The following is a 19,979-nucleotide window of genomic DNA, read 5'->3' as shown; positions in this document are numbered from 1 at the left end:
GATGAACAGAAATGAGAGGAAAAGAGAGTACATGAGGTAAAGAGAGGAAGATCAGGAGCCTGTAAAGCCAGTGTTTGCCCTTGAATCCGTGGCAGCTGCAGCTCGCTGCTCTAGCCTACTTTAGCTGCTCCAACCACGCTGGCCCTGTCAGTGATAAATTAATAAGCACATGTCTTGGGGGGATATCTGCTTTTCCAGGCCTAGTTATCCCTTACAGTCACCAAACATGAATATTCTTTCCATCACTTTTTTGAAGATGAAGAGAACATCTGACACACACACACACAGAAAAAAATCTTACTTTCCAAGAGTTTTTTTTTTTCTCTATCCTTCCACAAAACCTGAAAATCAGTTAATCAGTAATAAAAATTGCCTCCATTCAGAAATGTCATACTTTCAATGCAGACTACACAGTCTAAACTAGTGCAACCAAAGCTTTGGAAGGTAACAGCTGTCTCTTATCACTTCCAGTATAGGGGTTATTAATGCTTCCTGAAAAAGCAAGGAATTGCCCAGAACTTATTATTCTCCACTATCAAGCCAAATAATCTATGTTATTTGTGTTTACACTAACCTTTTAAGTTAAATTCCATTACAATTACACAGAGAAGAGTAAAATAACATCCATTCTTTGCTTCCTAGAGGTGTGGGGGGGGGCACGTAATAAGCCTTGAACGCCTACAGTGGAAACACAAATGCAGCTCTATGTTGGCAACTGTGGGAGTGGAAGGAAAACAGCCCGTTGTTTGGTACATTTGCATCAAGTTAAGTTTGTTGCTATGTAGGTGAACAGACACAGAGGCTGTTTTTCTATAAAGTCTTCTTAGTCTTCTAACATCCAATGGTAGATTATTTTTAACATTAAGCAGTGAAATATCTTACAGAATTTATAATGACAACTAATCATACACAAATCTCTTATGAGCTTCTAAATTAGTCAAAGAAGTCTATTTTAATAGTGTCTGATCTATAAGTAATAAAAGCTGTGCTCTTCTATGCAAACCAATTTACTAGGAAGGATGATGTGAGTACTGTGAATTTATTTATTAATTTATATTTTTTAGGAAAAGGTGATTTCTAAGCATGCATGAGCTAAATTTAGAGCAGAAGTAAAATTTTTCAGGTAATTTCCCTTAGGCTTTCAGACAGTCAACTCTAAAACTGTGTTCCTTATCCTCACAACCAGCATGTTTACATGGCCCTACAAAACATAAATACATAAACGATTGTGTTACTCAGGCAACATCCCTACTTATGTTTATAACAACACTATAACAAGTCATTTATAGATGATGTCTTTGCAGTACTTACAAGCATGTTAATCTCTAATGGACAGCACTAAAAGCTTTAAAATGATGTGAACATGTTCTCATACAGTCCACAATGTTGTGGGGTTGAGCGTAATTCAGTCAATAAATTGAGTCCCCTCCAGTGCATCTATAACCATCCATCTTTATCTCATGTATCAGGAGCTCTCTGGACAACGCAACATCTGCCAAGAAATGAAAGTGCAAAGTTTTAACCCTGTTTTAAAGAAAATCTAAGCTAAAATAGGTTGCTATGGATTCAGTTTTGCACAATAAGGGATTTAATTTAAAAGCTCTGTTCATAGCCAGCTCCCAACGCTGTGTTAAAAAAGGTTATTATTTTTACCACTACAGCTAGGCCTGTCACGATAACAAATTTAGCTGTACGATAAATTTTCTCAGAAATTATCGGGATAAACGATAATATTGCGCAAAGCGCTAATGTGTCATTTTGAGACCATTCTCAACTAATATAATGACATATGCCATAATAATGCAAGTACACATTTTCAAAGATCAATAAACTAAATAAATAAAAGCGCCTTTTCACATACGCCGGGACGCCGGCCCAAAAGTAATGCGGCCCACTGGGAATCCTCCCAAACCTCTCGATTAGCCGGCATTGCTCTTAATGTGTATTTTGTCAAATACGCTAGTATATAGGCTGACTCTATTTGCGTAATGTGCCTGCGGATTACAGGGGTTATTACGGTAGACCAGGAAGTGGGGGCTTTGTACTGACGTCGTAAGCTAGAATGTGTGTGTTCTGCTTACATGTGGGGAGCAGCGAAATGATAAAAGAGGAGGTGCTTGCATCTATTATTTCTCCATTCGACTTATTTACATATTTCAGCATGAGAATCGGAGGTTTAGCGCAAGAGCGTGAGAAGCCACTTAAATACGCAAGTCTCACGGCCATTGCGTGTTGGCAGCCCTGCAAAACAAATGCGGCTTACCGGCTCGTGCTGCAACATGCTGCTGTCAAGTATGACACCAGAGAGATCACTCCGCAAGAAACCAGAGCGTTTAGTTGAAATACTCCATAGTAAAACCTATTGTCATACACAGTCTATGGTAAAGGGGGGACTAATAAAAATTATCGCGGCCGGCAAACTTATCGTGCTCTTATTTTCTTATCGTTCAATTAATTGACTTATTGCTTATCGCGACAGGCCTAACTACAGCAATGGATTACAGTACATGTGTTGGGTAAAAAATGTGTTCATGCATTAGTGGTAGAGAAAGTAAATTCCTCAATACTGTTATTAGTATAAATGAAGTCAAATATTTAACCCTTTGGTGCATAGTGTCCACTACAGTGGCCACATATTTAAAGGCTGTTTTCAAATGTATGCATGGGTGTGGATCATAAATGATCAACTTCATTGGACATTAGTGAGTCACCAATACTCTGCCACGTATAAAGAATAACTACATTTGATAAAGTATATACACATACATTGAAATTACCAAGTTTGCCTCTGTGATAAACAGGGCAAGAAAATGATCCAGGTGTTTTTATAGAAAATTTATATTATATTAATATGACAAGATATTATTTTATAAATATTTTCATAGATAAAGCAGAAAAATCAATACACAGAGTAAAAGTTAAAATGAGATTAAAAAACAGAAAAACATCAATGTGCATGTCTGTCGAAGTAAAATCTTTTATTTAAGAAAATGTGGTACTGTTTAGTAATACGGCGACCCTCGAAGACTGGAGCTGGACAGTGAGCTGAAGACCCCCCCCCCCATGGAAATTTCAAAACCACTCTATGAATACCAAGAACTCTGTCATTGTTTTATCCTCCTACATACATTTTTATATTCTGCGCATGCCTATCAGCTCTATAAAAGCTCTTGTGCAGAGAGGAAGTGAAACTTCTGTGAATCAATGAGGAAATCATAAACTTCTGGTTAAATATGACTGAATTTAGAGTTCTTGCTCTATTATATGAGGACTGAATGAGACTTGATTAACAAAAAACTCACAGCTTGTACAGGATAGTACAAGTCTTGACACTCCCATCTGTGTGTGCGCTTGTGTGTAAAGAATAGATTATAACAGCAGTTGGAAGGGTAAGCTGACAAATGAGCAGAAAAAAGGGCATGTAAACCATGACCAAGCAAACTGACACTACAGTTCAAGGTACGTCTACTGAATAAATCAAGTTATCATTACTTTGCATTAGTTTCATTTACTTGGAATTACCCCCAACAATCCAATAGTGCAACAAGCAACTTTAAAGTAATGTTTAAGAGAAATAAAAACAAGTTAGTAAACTCTCATTTAATGCACACTTACTGTTTTACAGTTTCATCTACTGCAGGACAGTTGATTCAGTTATTTGTTGCTGTTTTAAATTAATTCATTTTACCTGGTCATGCTAGACTCTAATGGGGCCTTTTCATCATACACATCCATATGAGCTGTGACATGAACCCTAAATGAATCAAAATGAAAAAAGATATCAAGTTGAGCAGAGTTCTCACAAAGGCACTATGTGATGCAGGAGTAATTCCCCTAGATAAGCAACGACTTGACTTAAATGGCTCCAGAGCAAGTTTTGCTAGTTTGCTGCCAGAAACAGACTTTTGTCGTTCCACTTTTCAATCCAAGCCAAGCAGCTTAACTGCCAAGTTCATTTCAGGTAAGCTCATCTTTGAGGTCAAGTTGGAATGAATGTATTAGCTCTCATATTTCCAAAAACATCTGCCTACCTTACACCAGGTTAGCATGAATCACTAAGCACTGGGCTAGATAGTGATAACTGACTGACTAATGGACAATGTGGCCTGAATTTGTCTTATAAAAAAAAAAAGAAAAGGACATGCATCCAAAACGGGTTTTAAAAATTCCTGGTGAAAAACAGACTATAATATTTATTTGGAACGCCTTTAGCTTTGATTACGGCACACATTCACTGCGGCATTGTTTCAATAAGCTTCTATGATGTCATAAGATTTATTTCTATCCAGCGTCGCTTTAATTTTTCACCAAGATCTTGTATTGATGATGGGAGAGTCCGACCACTGCGCAAAGCCTTCTCCAGCAAATCCCAAAGATTCTCAGGGGTTCAGGTCTGGACTCTGTGGTGGTCCATTCATGTGTGAAAATAATGTTTCATGCTTTCTGAACCACTCTGAGGTAGTCAGCTGACCTCATTCTTTGGGCGCATAATGTTGCTGACCTGACCAACTGCACCAACCAAATTTCTTCCTGGACGATGATGGTTTCCCGCTATCCTTCCAGTTTTTAATAATGCAATAGAGAGTTCTGAACCCAATTTTAGTAGTTTCTGGATCTTCTCAGATGTTATCTCTGCTTGATGCATGCCAGTGATTGATCCTTCTTAAACAAACTAACATATTTTCCACAACAGGACTTTTAAAGTTGTTGTTAAAGAAATGAGAAGCTACTCATTGCATCAGTTGTGGTTAAATAACTTGTTGCCAGCTGAAAGATGATTGCACATGCAGTAATTATCCAATAAAAGGCTCAAACCTATTGGCTTAGTTAAATCCAGGTGGCAACTTGTTTTCCTTGGCCAGGCAGTGTATGTTCAGTGGCCTGAACTATATCATTAATCAAACATTAACACATTTCAGATTCACTTGAGTTGCAAATAATAATTCACAGAATTAAAAAAAAATGTAATGGACACAATTTTAAAAGTAAAAGAGCATAATACAGATTATTTGTGATGTTACAAAGCTCAGTATTAGCACACTTCTGACACACAATGACAACACCAGAAATTTTTACATCTCATCCAGTGGACCATCAGCTGTTTTTGACACAACTTTACTCAGAACTCGAGTGCTGTGAGGATTCTTTAGTTTTGACCAATCACAAGAATTTCACGTTATGGAGAGCCCTGCAGATACAATAAGAACTATCAAGAGAACTCATAAAAAAAGCTCCTAGTAATCCATTAACCCCCCTCCCAAAAAATATTGTCTACCTCTCAATAAGTATCTTTTCTTAAAACTTTGAAGAACCAGCTAATATATTGGTGGTGACTCCACCTCTTGTACATCTATACACTATCTGTGTACTAGTGTGTATACTGACAGGCTTCCGGTATTTCAAGTCATGCGACTGCTTCAGTCTGAAAAGCTGTTGGTTCTGCCAATTAGCACAACAACAACAAAAGCTGTGTTCCACTGAGGCTTGGATGCTACAAGACATTTGAAAGTACCCAAGGTAACTAACAAAGGGGCATTAGAAAACAAATCCTTTGAGTCATGAAAGTAACACTGTAGAGTCCATGCATCATCTTCACTGAGGCAAACTCCCAAATTTATGGTCTTGGTTACCCTTGCTAAGATCTTCAAACTACTTCTTTAAAAAAAAAATAATCAGCCGAGTTTCTTGGAAGCCAAAGAGAAAATATTAAGTCTTTGAAGAATTGGAAGAGTGAAAATTTCCAAGAGTCATCACCCAATGATCAGTGTAGTCACATGATAACATTCTGTTGATAAAACCATCATTTCAGCTCAATGCTCACAGCATGGTCCTAAGCAGATAGATAAAAATCGGTTATCTGATTTCATGTAAGCTCTTTTCTTAAAGAATGTTATTTCTACAATCACATGCATCAACGCTGCAAACTCAACGTTGTGCAATTTTAAAGCTAAGCCAGTACCACACAGCATTAAACCGCCTTTGGCCAGTTTTGGCTTGATTCTGAATTTTCACAGCCTCTTTCTCAATATAACAATTTCTCCATCCTCTGGCCGTTCACACTACACTCTTATCCTTAAAAACGTCTTGAAATAATTTAAGTTTATTATTCAGTTCACTCTTTCTTATTCTGGAAACGTGGCCTAATTGTTTAATTACAAAACAAAACTGCGCTGTAACTAAAATGGAGGTTGTGAAACATATTTTCAAAGTATTAACATTAGCAGACTGGGATTAAATCTGATGAGTTTATGGCACTGTGAGTCCGGCTTTAGACAGATTTAGACCATGTTTAGTTTATCTTGGCTCCCGTCCAGAGTCTAAAACAACCACTAAATGACCTGGCAACAACACTCACACACTACAGGCAGCTGTATGATTATGACAGTGCTGCGGCTGCTGTGTGCATACATGTTTTCCTTCCATATAAAAACAATGGCTCATCTTACATATCCTCTTATCTCACATGGTAGGAGGCTGGAGAGTTTTGACACGGTTGGTATTCGAGTACGTGAGATCCTTCATCTAAAGGCTAACTTATTTGGCTCAGTCAGACTTATTGAGGATAAAGGTTAATCATTTCATTGCTTTGAGTGTGTGAGTCACTCTGTATATTAGGCTTAACATCACAGTGATAACACAAAATAATCCGATTTCATTTTAGGATTTGGACTGTACAGTTCTTAAAACCAGTTTAAAAGAGTTTGATATCTAATAGGTTAAAGCAGGTATGGGAAGGAATTCTCTTTACAAGGCGTCTCGCTTCGATAGAGACACATGTTGCAGCTAAATATTTGTTAGAAAATAGCTGGCAGATTAATAAGTAAAGAAAATAATTGCTAACTGCAGCTGGCATGATCATGAAAATTTAACTGACAATTAACCTTCATACAAACTGGTTGTTCCTGCCTTTTACTTTCTTTTTCTTTTGTTTTTTTAAAGCCTGTTACAGTTTAAGCCAAGTAATAGTTTAATGATACACTTACATGTTATAAGGATATGGGTGGGGTGTAAGATGTGGATGGTTTTATATTTTTGCTGCACCTTTGACCATCACTGTTTTGCTGCCAACGCAATATATCGCCTCACCTGAAATTATCTAGAGATGTCCTTTAGCCACAAACCAAAATTTGCCCACTATTTACAACATATCAATAAAAGATCAAGCAGATACCACCTGCAGGTAAATGATTCTCCACTCAGGTGCTTTAAAATTACCAGCAAAAAAAAAAAAAAGAGGAGCATCAGTCAAACCTTAAATGATGAAAAACTTCACTGTTCCAGTTGCTATAAATAAAGGTGGCAGTAATTTATTAGTGATTATGGTGACGGAGCAAAGGCGATCGTGATCATCTTAAATAATTGCAAGTAGGAAATAATACCTTAACTGTGATACGTAGCAGCCCAGGATCTAACCTCATCCAAAACAGATGCAAAAACATTAACAATGAATGAGCAATAAATTTTGGCTGATATTATGTAATCTACAAGTCTACCTCTACAAATATTGGAAATGCAGAATAAAGTTCAACAGCACAGCAACCTACAGCCTCCAGCATGACTTAAACGAACACAGAGTTCAAACACATACTGAGCACATTATCCTTCAGGAAGGTGATTCATTGAAAGACTCTTACACTAGACTTCTGTAGCGTTAGTTTAAGCATTTGTATACTTGCAGCTTAGATGTATTACTGTGTATTAGTATTATTAATCAAAGTCTATAACGGAAACTGACTCGACAACTGTTTTTTTTTTGTTTTCTAACATACGTAACACTATAACGTTGACCTTTTCTCTACCAACATATCTGCCATATCTTGCACAATACCGGAGCTGTTTTTGTAACCTGTTAAGTACCTGAGCTATGTAATAAAGATTTCATACAAGTAAATATTAACTATTTCTGATCATGAACCTTCAGTATATTTCTTGGTCTCCAGTAGTAAAGTTTTGTACATTTACCTTATAAATTTCCCATTTGATTACACTGTTCATTAGAATAAGTGTTATACGTAAAAAGCTTAACACCACGAGCATTATATAATCACAATTCAATACACAGATATGAGAGGTTGCTTAAATTGCCATAATGAATCCCATTTTCTACCATTTGCACCCATTTTTCCAGCAATGGCTTAATGTTACTGACTGTTAATCTAAAAACTTATTTTCAAAGAGACATTTTGATGAGCATCTATTAAGATTAGGAAATTGGATTTAGATGCAAATTCATAATTACCCAGATCCAGATTCTTTCTCTTTCTTTTGTATATATATTTTTTCAATATCAGCAATTTTATTATAGCCCCCATAACAGTGCTGCTTGTGATGTTGGCAATGGTATGATACACGAAATTATTTAAATCAAAAATTGATCTAGCAATTGTTTTCAAATTATATTTCCTAAGATTTATTTCTTTCTAAACATTTAAATCTATAGCACTTCTTTTGTCTCATCATCAGCAGCAATAATTTATTAAACTGTACATTCTTATATTTGAAAAAAAAAAAAAAAAACCTTTTAATTGGGGAAAAAAAATAAAAATAGAAAAAGACTTGCAGTGCAGTTAAAAAATACATGCTCCAACCGTGGTATGGTGCTGCAAAAATCAGAATTAATGCTTTATTTTCTGCTCCATATTTCACAAATCTTTATGAATAACTGTGTCGGCATATGACACCAAGTCCTACCCAAACTCTATAATACATGGCAGTACACCATATGGAGAGACCAATCCTTTCTAATTCAGACCAATGGCCGGAAACGGTTATGTAATAAGCAAGATTTTAAAGATCCTAGAAATTAACGTCCGTCCCTGTCATCAAGACGACACAAAACTCAACAACTAAAAATAAGAATACATGTTAACCCGGATTATCGGCACTGGTAAAAACACTGAAAGCCAAATACCGATCCACAAAACACTAGAACATTCCAGCACTGCCCGTACGGACAAGTAGGAAGCATCTGTCAGTGATGAAGCTCTTGAGAAAACGAAACTGCCGGTTACAGCACAGGAGAGCAGCAACTCCATACATCCGAAACTCAACATTCATGCTGTTTCCATCAACAGCCGTGCACGATAGCAGCCGATTTTAACTTGACCGTTGCAACGTCCTTATGTAGAACTACTTTAACAGATAACGGCTGATTAAATTACGGTATCGAATATCTATAAAGGTCAACATTTAATGCACTTTTTTAAAATTACTCGCGTGGTCTCAGAAAGCTTTAAAATATTTAATTATGTATGACAGATATATAAATATTTTATTTCCTATTTCTGTCTCCTAGCTTGCTTTCTGTGCCTGCGGACGAGCCACAGATGTGATGGAACTGCTTCTGCTGCTACCAGTTAGCCATTAGCTCCCATTGAACACAAATGAAACCAGGAACTGTTTAACGCCACTGCACGATCAAATATCTGCTTTCAAATAGTGATACAAGCATGGTATATAAATTAACTAAGTACACACACGACATTTCCAAATAAATCCATGACACAAAGCGTCAGACATAGTTAGCCTAGCCGGCTAACATTTGTTAGCGTCTGAGATGCTGAGAGATTGAGAAGAAGCGCTGTTAGCAAGGCGAGCTAATCAGTCGCTCCGGGAAACCTTACCAGGTCAAAACAAACAGGAACGAGGAGCAAGATGCATTAATTTCTGCTTTGGTTTCTGTAGCCGACGTCTGGAGAGACAGCAACTTCGACAAAATCAAAGCAGACGATGTAGGAATATCGTCGGGAACATTGCAAAGACACTTGAAATTAATGTGGTTCCTGTTTTTTCCCCCCTTCTTTTTTAGCTCGGATGCCCGTTTGCAGGTCGTTGCTTAGAGAAACTCGCACACATACACACCCTCAAGGGACGAACCTGCCAAATACTGACCCCGCCCCTCTGACTGTGAGCGCTGCGGGAGACAGCTGCCAAATACTGACCCCGCCTTATAGACAGAGGGGCTTAATACACGCAAACACATAATTTCAACATAGCTTAACGATTATTTTATCAACAGTGAACTATTTAATAATTCCAATGTCTAACCCAAAAGATCTATGGTTCTTTATTTGTTCATATGCGTAATATTGTGCTCCTCTTTATTAACCTGAGATATTACAATGAAATTATTAAAATACCCCAACGTGCGCAGTTTCTAAATCCTAATGTCTTCATAGATAAGTTTGCGCAGTTGCCATGGGAATATTGAATTAATTAATAAATAATAATTAATTTGCGGAGAATTTTCTTCAGTAACTGCTACAGACTTGGACATCTTCCACTTGTATTGATGCCAAGCATAAGCAGGTTATTGCCGATTCATCTGACTGGTAGAACAATGTGGCATGAAGATTATGAATTCTTCTGCTTGAAACACATGTAATGCATTGATTCAGTCTAAGTTAACTAAGTTATGGCCTTGCTTTGCTTTAAAAAGTGCAACACTGTGCTTCACATACAGACTTCTCTTATAATTAATTTAAAAATTTTTAAAGTTATACTGCATATTCTGTCTGTTTAATATAACGTATACGTAAATTAAATTTTGTTTATACTGGTGTGGTATAAATAATGGCTACATTTAATCTCCACTGCGCTTGTTCGAGTTGTAAGTACATACTGCATCCTAGTGGACATTCTGTAGTACAGCAATGTGGTACACATCTGCTACCTTTTTATTCCTGGTTTGTTTTACTTTCAGTCATAGCTGTTAACGAATTCAATAAATCAAATGCAACCATGAGCTGCACTAAAGACACTTTATTGCTTGTGTTTATTGTTGTACACTGTGTCCCACCAATGTGTTTGGTGGGCCAGTCCAAACGCACACCTTCAAGATACTTGTTACCAAGATTTAGATATAAAAAAATACATCTACAATGTAGTAATACAATATTCATGACACTACAAAGTTTTAAGATGAATGAATTCTTATGGACATGTTGTTTGGTCCATGTACAAAATGTTTATATATATTTTCACACCAGGTACAAAACATGAATAATGCACATTATGTGATATATTGTTTTTTTTAAAGATGCAGATAAACATGTTGGAATTCTCTTTGTTGGCAACGAAACACTTAAAAGTGATTCTTTATGAAGTTTATACACAATATACAGAATAATAAAAAAACACAGTGTTCAGAAAATGTGGAGTACAGACCATTAAAGAGTAAATGAGTTGCATGCACCACATATCTTAAATATTTGTATGAGATGTTTCATATGTGGGTAGTGATCGTTATTTAGAATGATTTTTTTGTGTGTGTGTGTGTGTGTGTGTGTGTTTATGCTTGAAAAAGTCTCCCCCCCCCCCCCCCCCCCCCAACACTGGTCTTTGTATATTACACATAGCCGTCTTATAAGATGAATCTGATCATATTTAACAGTGTTTATTGTCAACAAGTCAAATCACAAAAATCCAAATGAAAACAAAAGCATTTACCCTCTTTGTTTCTAAAAACCTTGGATTTTCTGTGCTGTTTCGCTCCACTGTTGTCCAAAAACAATTTTAAAGAGCCACATGATAGCACTGACCGATGTACTTTTTTTATAACCATAAAAACTGTAGCTAACGGGCTACTGTTATGTTGTCAAGTCATGCACCTTTCTATAAATCCACAATAAAAAAAAACTCCTCATGGAATGCACAATGTTGAATTTTAACTTTGATAACAATTATTATTATATACTTTTTCAAAAGGAACAAATGAGATGGAGTGCCATAAATGGTTTGAAAGTTAGAAAAACAACATGGAGAGATGTTATGTGCAGGTGCGCTGACAATAATAAGAATCTAGATTATTGTCAGCTCTGTCCTTTTAGGATGCTATTAAACCCAACTCATTCCCAATAGCTCTAGACAGTTTATACATTATGACATATTGCTTCATTACACATTTATTTCAAGAGAAAAAAACAAACAAAAAAGCTTGACTAGTGATTGAATAGATAATGGTTTTGCCTTATTTGTGTATTTAATAAAAACTATGTATAAAAATGGCACAAATGATTTATTTGAATTGTGTGTAATCTGTTGAGTGTATGCCCTGCAGGTTAAGAGAGAAAACATTTTACAAAGAGGTTGGCGTGAAGAGTTGTGCTTGTTTGACACTTATACCTAGCATGGACATGCTAAATACATACTCTCTTACGCGCATACACACACACACACACACACATATACAAACACGAACACACAGTGGTTGAATTTTCTCAGTTTAAGAATGACAGCAACATCTGCTTCAAATGAAACCACACACTGACTCTCAGCTACAAATACAAACAATCTAACTTATTTTATCACTGCATTTCAACTGCAATCTCTTAACATGCTAAACCAGATCCTACATGCTGGCAGAGTTCAAATATACCTGTGTTCTGAATACAGACTTCTGTATTTTTCAAAGGAAGGTTTTGTCGGTTTCATCATTATCTTCTACACAGTATTCCCTGTGAATCCTAAAAGGCAAAGCAAAAGAGAAGTCCCTTTAAATAATACCTGAACAGAGCTACAACTGTTTGAGAACAGATGGCTGTGTCTCCTCCCTCTACTTGACAAACGTAACTACAGTTGTAAAGAACCTGGGAATGTGAGAGATGTAACTACATGGATGGCAGACTAAAAGAAGCCATTCAGATTATATACAGACTACAGATAACTCTTGATGTGCTTGACAGATCTGCAGGCAGAAGAGGGAGAAGTACAGCTGTAGTGTGTACAGCCCTGGTGATGTTGTCTTTTTAGTCACACTCCATCCATACGTTCTGGGTAGCTAAGAGTTTAGGCTTCATACACCCTGTGGATGAAAAAAGAAAAGCAAAAGTAAAATTAATTCCTCTCTGATTTCAAACATTTATTGAGTTTCTCTGTACTGAACATCTATCCACTTTACTTTTTTTTCTTACCAGTGGGTTACTTTAAAATATTCAAATTATAAAGCAAAGTTAATTAGAACATTCAAGGAAAAACACTCAATATGGCCTTCAACTTATAACAAAGGTGTGTGCCTGTGTTTGGTGTGTGTGTTTAGAAAGTCAAAGTGTATTCAAGCAGGAGCTTTATCAGTTTGCAGCTTACTAAGATGGCAACAGTGCTGGTAGGAAGAATTTGTTAGTTGCAGAGATTCAGGCAACCTGTTTTCACCTAACGGCAGGGCTAGATGGGTGGCCTAGGTGGGCACGGACTACCCGTAAAATCTGAGTGACACCCCTGGTGCCATCCCAAGAATAGACAATCAACGTCTAACAAATACTTAGTGTAAACTGACTTTAATTGGGGTAAACCTCAGATGCCCAATTCAAGTGAATGCAACATATAATCTACTCATGTTCTATAAGTGTTCTTTATAAGCTAACAGTTATGCAGTTAACTAATTACACAATTAGCTTGTTTTAGCTATTGCACTCACACCTTAATGACAATAATTCATTATTTTGTGCTTAACTAACCAGAAATTTATAAATGCACCAAATGTTTGTGCACATTCTTGTCATGTACTCATAAACCACATCTGTTTCCATGATTAGCTCTAACATACAGCACTGCAAACATATCTTAGCTGGTTACCTGTGCTTGTCCTTCCAGATGCGGAACCATTTGACCAGATTCTTTGTGCTCTGAAGTTTGGGATGAAGACAGTATTCCTGCCCTTTGAACCGGGAGACATTCTCCATTGTCACACTTAGGAAAGGAACAGAGAGGAAACAGCATGGAAACCTTTTAAATTCACACAAACAGAAGAGTTAAAGACAATTTGTCAAAAGTTGTGTTTTCACTTTACCCCACCTGAACACAGCTGTCTGCACTCACTCACAGCCGAATATCATAATGAAAAATAAAAACTGAGTTAGGATTTCTGTATTTAATTTGAAGTTTCTAGCAAGTCAGCAAAATCACCCCAAAAAAGCTCCCTGGCTGCCCTTATGGCTCATAGATGTTTACAGATGTTTTATATTAGAAAGAATGCAGAACCTAAAAATGATACTTTCAAACTCAACAACAACTTGTAAGTAGACTCTTACTGCTGCCTGAAGCAAACCACAAACAAAATGTCGCAGGATTTTTTACTGCCAGGGTGCAACGACGTGGCTATGAAACAGTTTAAATGAATTTGAGTTGAGAGAAAAACAAAACAACATTTCAAACCTTTTAGCCACTCAAAATTCTTCTGTATGCAGACCGGCCAAGTTGTAGCGCAGTTGACATGTTTTTTCTTTAGCTGTTATTCTTCACTACCACAGATAAAACTCCCACAACTAAAGGATTTCACAATTTAAAGAATCAGCCTGCACAACTTGGTCAACTTCTTGGCTAAAAAGCAATATTATGGAGCTGCCACTGAAAAAATGTGACATGTAAGTTCATTGAATCAAATGGTTTGTCTGTTACCCTCTGCTTGAGGTAACGACAGAGAGACAGTCTGCCCGCATGTGGCATATTCAAACCAAACAAGAGAAAGTGGTGCCGCTCCATCTACTGACACATTCAAAGCCTCAGCAGAACATGAATGCTAAAAGACTGAAAGACTACACTGTTGCAGTCAGTCACTTTAATGATTTGATTAAAGAGCTCTGCATTTATTTTCCTTCCCATTCACTTGTCACTTTGTTTGGCTATTTAGCCTTGAGTTGGATCGCTGTGAGTGCTTTGTTATAGAAGGACTGTGTTTTTAAAGTGTGACTGGGTAAGAGCATCACACTGCTTGTGCATGCATGCATACCAATGGACACGTATCTTCAAGGCTGCTCAGCGGGGATGAAGTTTAACCTCATTACTGTTTTAATTTGCGCTTTTGTCTCTGCTCATTATCATTCACCTGGGCAGCTGAAGCCACTGGCTCTACAACTGGTGAATGATGGGAGTACAAGGAGGGAAAAAATGCATAAAAGAAGAGGAAGATGATGAAGTATAAAAGACTAAAGTAGAAAAGATGAAAAAAAGAGCATATTGGAGAAAACAAGTAGAAATGTGGAAGAACAAGGACATTTGGGGTTCCCTGTAGTGTGCATTTGTGCTTTGGAGTTGCCGCTCAGAATGCCAAACTAAAAGCTGTAAGCCAAAAAGGGGACTCTCATACTCATTTCTCTCGTGCTCTCATTCTTTCCATGGCTTTCCGGAGCCTGCTGGGGCTCATTTTTCACTGGGCTTTAACGGCTGGTGGCCCCCATCTCAAGCTAATAGAGCAGCCTTGAATGATGACTCTATGGCAGGTAGCACATACACAGAAATGACCCTGTAAGATGGAGAATGCTGAGAGGTTTGCCAATTTTTTTTACTGGGGAGTTCCCAGTTTTCTTTTGAAAATGATATAAACATAGTAAATGCAACTTTTTAAAGAAACTAGTGATTTTTAAACAGATTTAAATAGCAGAGTCGGTGTTTCATCAGCTCTGAATGCATGCACGTCTACACAAACTTTTCCCTGCAGATTTCCACATCGTGTTCTCTGACTGTAATTTAGCAGCAGGTGGCAGCAGAGTTTGTGACTCTAACACTACACGGACTCCCTGGAGGCTGACATAACATCCCCATCTGACACGCCTCAGTGTAGCCCTGACACTGAACTTCAAATACATCCCACACAAAAATCCAAACCCACATTTCTGACTCTTGTGGCACTTCATTTTGTTGCACTCATACTGACAGAGAAAAAAGGGGACACATTTTGGAGCCAAGTTAGATTGTGTCTCTGTGAGCAAATATGAGTACTAATCTTAAAAAGATGCTGCTTTCCAAAGTGACTCAAAAAGAAAATAATGGTGTCTTTGAGCCTGAGCTGTGTTTTCATGGGTTAAATGTCATATGGCTGGGAGGCAGTGGGCGGGTGGATCAAACAGAATTTAAGAATGAGGCCATAGGCTGCTGTGTAGGAGCCAACAGAGATAGTAACCATCAACTTTTGACATGTCAAGTAAACCCACACTATGGTAAAAAAAGGTGATAATTCAGTTTGGTGAGGTAATTATAATGTCTTGTTTAAGTCATCTAAATAATCTGGAAAGTTCTGGAAATTTGAGCTTTTGTCCTCCCCACCTTTCAGTCAAGTAAATCTCCACCTTCTGGGGGTGGAGCGTAAATAAATCCATGTCACACTGCAAACGGCTGTCAGAGTTTCATCAGATCACAGTATGTTTTTCTTTTTCCCATTCAGCTGTCAAATACTTTAGTTTTTCCTTTTCCTTTTTTTTTTCTTTTTAAACAGAGATTGCACAGCTGTAGGTGTAAGTGCATTTGTCACTTGCTTATTGGGCAGGTTTTGTTCACAATAACAGAAGAAAGTATATTACATGAAGAGGAAAAAGACAACAGGAGGATAAATAACAGGGAGATGACAGACAGAGGAAAGAATCTAGAAAAATAAAAGAATATAGGAAACAAGAAGAAGGAAAAGGCTACAAACACGCAGATGGATACAAAGTAGCAACAAAAATGATCCAGGAAAAGTGACAGTTATAACTCACAATATCATCTTCTCTTGGCAGTTAGGGTGTTTGGGTTTGATCTCCAGCTTCTGCACATCCTTGTATCGGATCTTTGGTCCTTTTCTGGTGCACCTGCACTTGTAGGCTGTTAAGAAAAATAACACAGATGGTTCACTTTTTCTTCTTGTCAGTCCTTGTATTTTCTCAGAAAAATGATGTAACGTAGAAGATTAAAAATTCTGGAAAGGGATCATAATCATCATCAATCTCGTGATTGCTTCCAGCCACAGAATCACTGGGATGTTCAGCTGATAGGAAAATAAATCTTTGTGATGTAACAGTTAACAGGCATGAAACCAAATTCCCAGTTTGCTTTGTGAATATTTAGTGGTATTGTCAGTTCTCGTATGTAAATCTGGCAACCAACTCTTGACATTTCTCTTCAATTTGAGTGAAATTTGAAGGATGGCTTCCTTTAAAAGCATTACAATCTGGAATATATTTAAAACCCTGCAAAATATAAATAGTGCTAAAGGTTATATATATAATTTCTGTTCTGTTTCGTTTCATTTAAAAGATGCACTTTATGCATGGTTACAAGTGCTTTACTGCATTACACTTTTCAGTGTCAACAAATCATCTCCAGGTCCAAATTTTTAGCCACTGCAACCCTCTGGTGTTAAATAAACCAGCAGTGAAAATTAGTCTTGCTGGGCTGTATATTTGTGATGACCCAGATAGTCCAAGGTTTCCTCCATCAATCACCCGCTATCTATGCTGACCTCCAGCCACTAAATCTGTCACAGGCTGGTGGAGAGCACAAACATACTGGACAACAAAGGCCAGTAAAATAGAGGAAACACAGATGTTTATACTGTGTGGAGGAAACCAGCTACAACCCTTCACAAAGACAAACAGAAGGAGGTGCATGTTAACTCTTGTTTTAAATTAGGGGCTTATTTACATCTATCTAACCTTTAGAGGCTGGTAAACATCAGCCATCTCAGAGAAATAATAAGATTTTCATATTCAAATGAGAATGTAGTGAAAAAGTCAACTTCTCCAGCAAACAGGTGATTTTATGAACCCAAATTTAAAAGTGATCAATATGACATCTCCACCCACAAATACAAATACAAAACTTTGGAAAAGTGTTCCCCAAATGTTTAACATAAAAAATATTTATATTCTGAAATTAATCTTTTCTGGAACATTGGATGTAAAATATTTGAGCTACATATGTTTGCAAACTAGTCCTAAAGACACAAAGTTTCAGAAGGATCATCGGGGTCTATTTAAGCTTGCTGGCAGGACTTAATGAAATCAGATTTTAACAGGATGGTTGCATTTAGGTTTAAACAGACAGATTTGTATCGATACAATATGGTGATGAAAAAAGTACTTAAATGAATTTGGGAGAAACTGAACTTGTGCTGAGGATTAGAGGATTTTCCCCCATGATTTTAATTCCTCTATCTTCACCTAGACATACACGGTAAAGCAAACGTGGCATGAAACCACCATTAGTCTAATCCTGTTGTTTATCTAGTTACATCACCGTAGCTCAAGAGCAAAAGAGCCATTTTCCAAAAATAACTAAAATAAAATAAATAAATAAAAGAGCAAGTAAAACGTAGTTCAAGTTTACCTTCAGCGCTCAGGAAGTATATGGACACCGCTAACAAAAGCAGCACCACTGTGCACCGACGCATGTCTTCACAGGTAGACTAAAAAAGTGTTTTGTGAAATAAATTCCTAAAAAAATCAAATCCTTCAATGCGCACAATAACTAAGACTTTTACGGGAAGTCGATTAAATCCACTTGCAGAGATCACAGGCGGGGAGATGTGAGGGCGCGTTGAAGGTTTTCTGTTGTGTGGAGTGCCTTCGGTGCGCTGATTGTGCAACTCCGTCTGTGCGTCCTGAGCGCTTGAACGAGACTCCAGTCCGCCGTTCAGGTCTCTCTGTCTCTGTCGCTTGCAGTAGAGGGGTAGGCCGTCTTTAAAAAGCTGTCCACTGCCCCCTGCTCATTAATATGCACGGCCAGACAGCGAATCAAACACTTGTGGCCTGCGACAGAGAAATGGGTAGAGAGGGAGAGAAAGAAAAAGACCCAAAAATACACAATTTCTGCACTTGAATTAGAACCTGGCCATCATATATATATATATATATATATATATGTATGTATAATTGGATGCAGCATGAAGAAATCACTGCCCCAAGATACATTTGTTTTCCTCTGGTATTTATTTTAACAGAGATACATTATTTTCTCTGTCCCTTTTACTCACCAATCAAAACAATCACTAAACGTTTTGTTAAACAGTGTGATTATAATTTGTATAGTATGTTATTGTTTCTTTCTTTTTTGTTGTCAAAATAATTTAAAGTCTTATTCTGCTGCTGCATTTTGAGCCCTGCTCTCCAGATATGAATAAATGCAGTCATTGTTTCTCAGAATGCCATCAGGCTGAACCTTTAGTCTGTAAAAGATAGCCCTGAGAAGGAGGTCTGACCCCTCCCACCTGGGACATCCTGACTCCAGAAATGAACAGCATCCATTTCCATGTCTGTATGTGTATGTGTTCATTTTGCTTTCTTGCTTTATGCATTTGTGCTCACCTCGTGGCCCAGAACACCGATGCATTCAGCTCCTGTCATCACTCAATATGTGTCTACAAGAGTAGCTACTAGCATGCACATCCTGCAAGGTGGTGCACATAACCTCTGCACATTACCTGTAAATGTAGGTTAAATTTACTATTACCACATTTCTGCCCGTTACTCATTGACTTTTTTACTCATCAACATCAGAACAAGGTTCCAACACAAGTTTCTGTGAACTATGACAAATTAGGATGCAGGACATATTCACTGAGTTCCTCTCAAATGTTTTTGTCTATGATCTCAGGACAAAAGACATCAGTGAGCTGTCTGTTCTAGTCTCCAGCTAAAATGACTGATAATCAGTTAGACATCTGCTGTCTTCATTCATTACATCATTTTAGCTTCAATGAATACAAAAGATGGAAACTAAAGGCAGTAGAGTACAAAGCAAAATTTTATCTGGCTTGAACAGTTGATGTAAATTTACGTAATTTATTAGTCTCAGTCAGTCAAAGTTGGAAGTTTCTTTATGATTACTGACCAGAGCCTTATTAAGGACAAGGAACACATCTGAACAGCTTGATATTTTCTTCTTTAAATACAGGCAGCTTTGTCAGTAAAAAGTAGTAGGAGATCTAATTGTTTTTAAACACTTTATCTAGCCCTCTCATTTGATCGGTGCCTTTATCTTGTTGGATAAATCTATTTTAAGATTTGTGGGGAAAAAATGACTACATTTTCTAAGCTTCTACTGACCATTGCCTTTATGATTTCGGTCAGCAGCACTTGTGGCTAAAAGGGAATTCTAGTTATACTCAACAAATATCTAAAATTTCCTTCAGGGATGAAAGTAGCCTCTCAAAAAAAACAAAAAAAAAAAACAAAACAAAACAAACAAACAAACAAAAAAAAAAAAAACAACCAACCAAAAAAAAAACAAAA

The 19,979-nt window shown here is 37.2% G+C and overlaps 2 protein-coding genes across 8 annotated transcripts in view; both read right to left on the bottom strand.

The window, feature by feature from the left end:
* Window positions 1-9,843, bottom strand: part of fam13b (family with sequence similarity 13 member B) — a 62,171-nt gene extending 52,328 nt beyond the window's left edge. For all 7 annotated transcript variants that reach the window (XM_041989547.1, XM_041989551.1, XM_041989552.1 and 4 more), the window contains exon 1: window positions 9,624-9,843. The gene's annotated coding sequence lies outside the window, so the exon portion shown is untranslated. The remainder of the gene's footprint in view (window positions 1-9,623) is intronic.
* Window positions 9,844-11,323: 1,480 nt separating this feature from the next.
* cxcl14 (chemokine (C-X-C motif) ligand 14) lies at window positions 11,324-18,410 on the bottom strand. The gene is made up of 4 exons (XM_041991141.1): window positions 18,076-18,410; window positions 16,467-16,572; window positions 13,573-13,686; window positions 11,324-12,802 (listed from the first exon to the last, which is right to left on the bottom strand). Exons 1-4 carry the CDS (start codon window positions 18,137-18,139, stop codon window positions 12,787-12,789), a joined length of 300 nt encoding a protein of 99 aa, XP_041847075.1. The 5' UTR covers window positions 18,140-18,410; the 3' UTR covers window positions 11,324-12,786.
* Window positions 18,411-19,979: the final 1,569 nt, after the last annotated feature.

The sequence above is a fragment of the Melanotaenia boesemani genome, chromosome 7 (assembly GCF_017639745.1).
Source record: "Melanotaenia boesemani isolate fMelBoe1 chromosome 7, fMelBoe1.pri, whole genome shotgun sequence".
Lineage (NCBI taxonomy): Eukaryota > Metazoa > Chordata > Actinopteri > Atheriniformes > Melanotaeniidae > Melanotaenia > Melanotaenia boesemani.
Note: the sequence above shows the minus strand (reverse complement) of the source record. Positions and strands in the feature narration are given on the sequence as shown.

Coding starts and splice junctions, on each gene's coding strand:
- cxcl14 (XM_041991141.1), bottom strand. CDS start 18,139: ATGCGTCGGTGCACAGTGGTGCTGCTTTTGTTAGCGGTGTCCATATAC. Junction 16,573..18,075: donor ATACTTCCTGAGCGCTGAAG/GTAAACTTGAAC, acceptor TTTTCTTAACAG/CCTACAAGTGCAGGTGCACC. Junction 13,687..16,466: donor TGCCAAGAGAAGATGATATT/GTGAGTTATAAC, acceptor TCCTTTCCTAAG/TGTGACAATGGAGAATGTCT.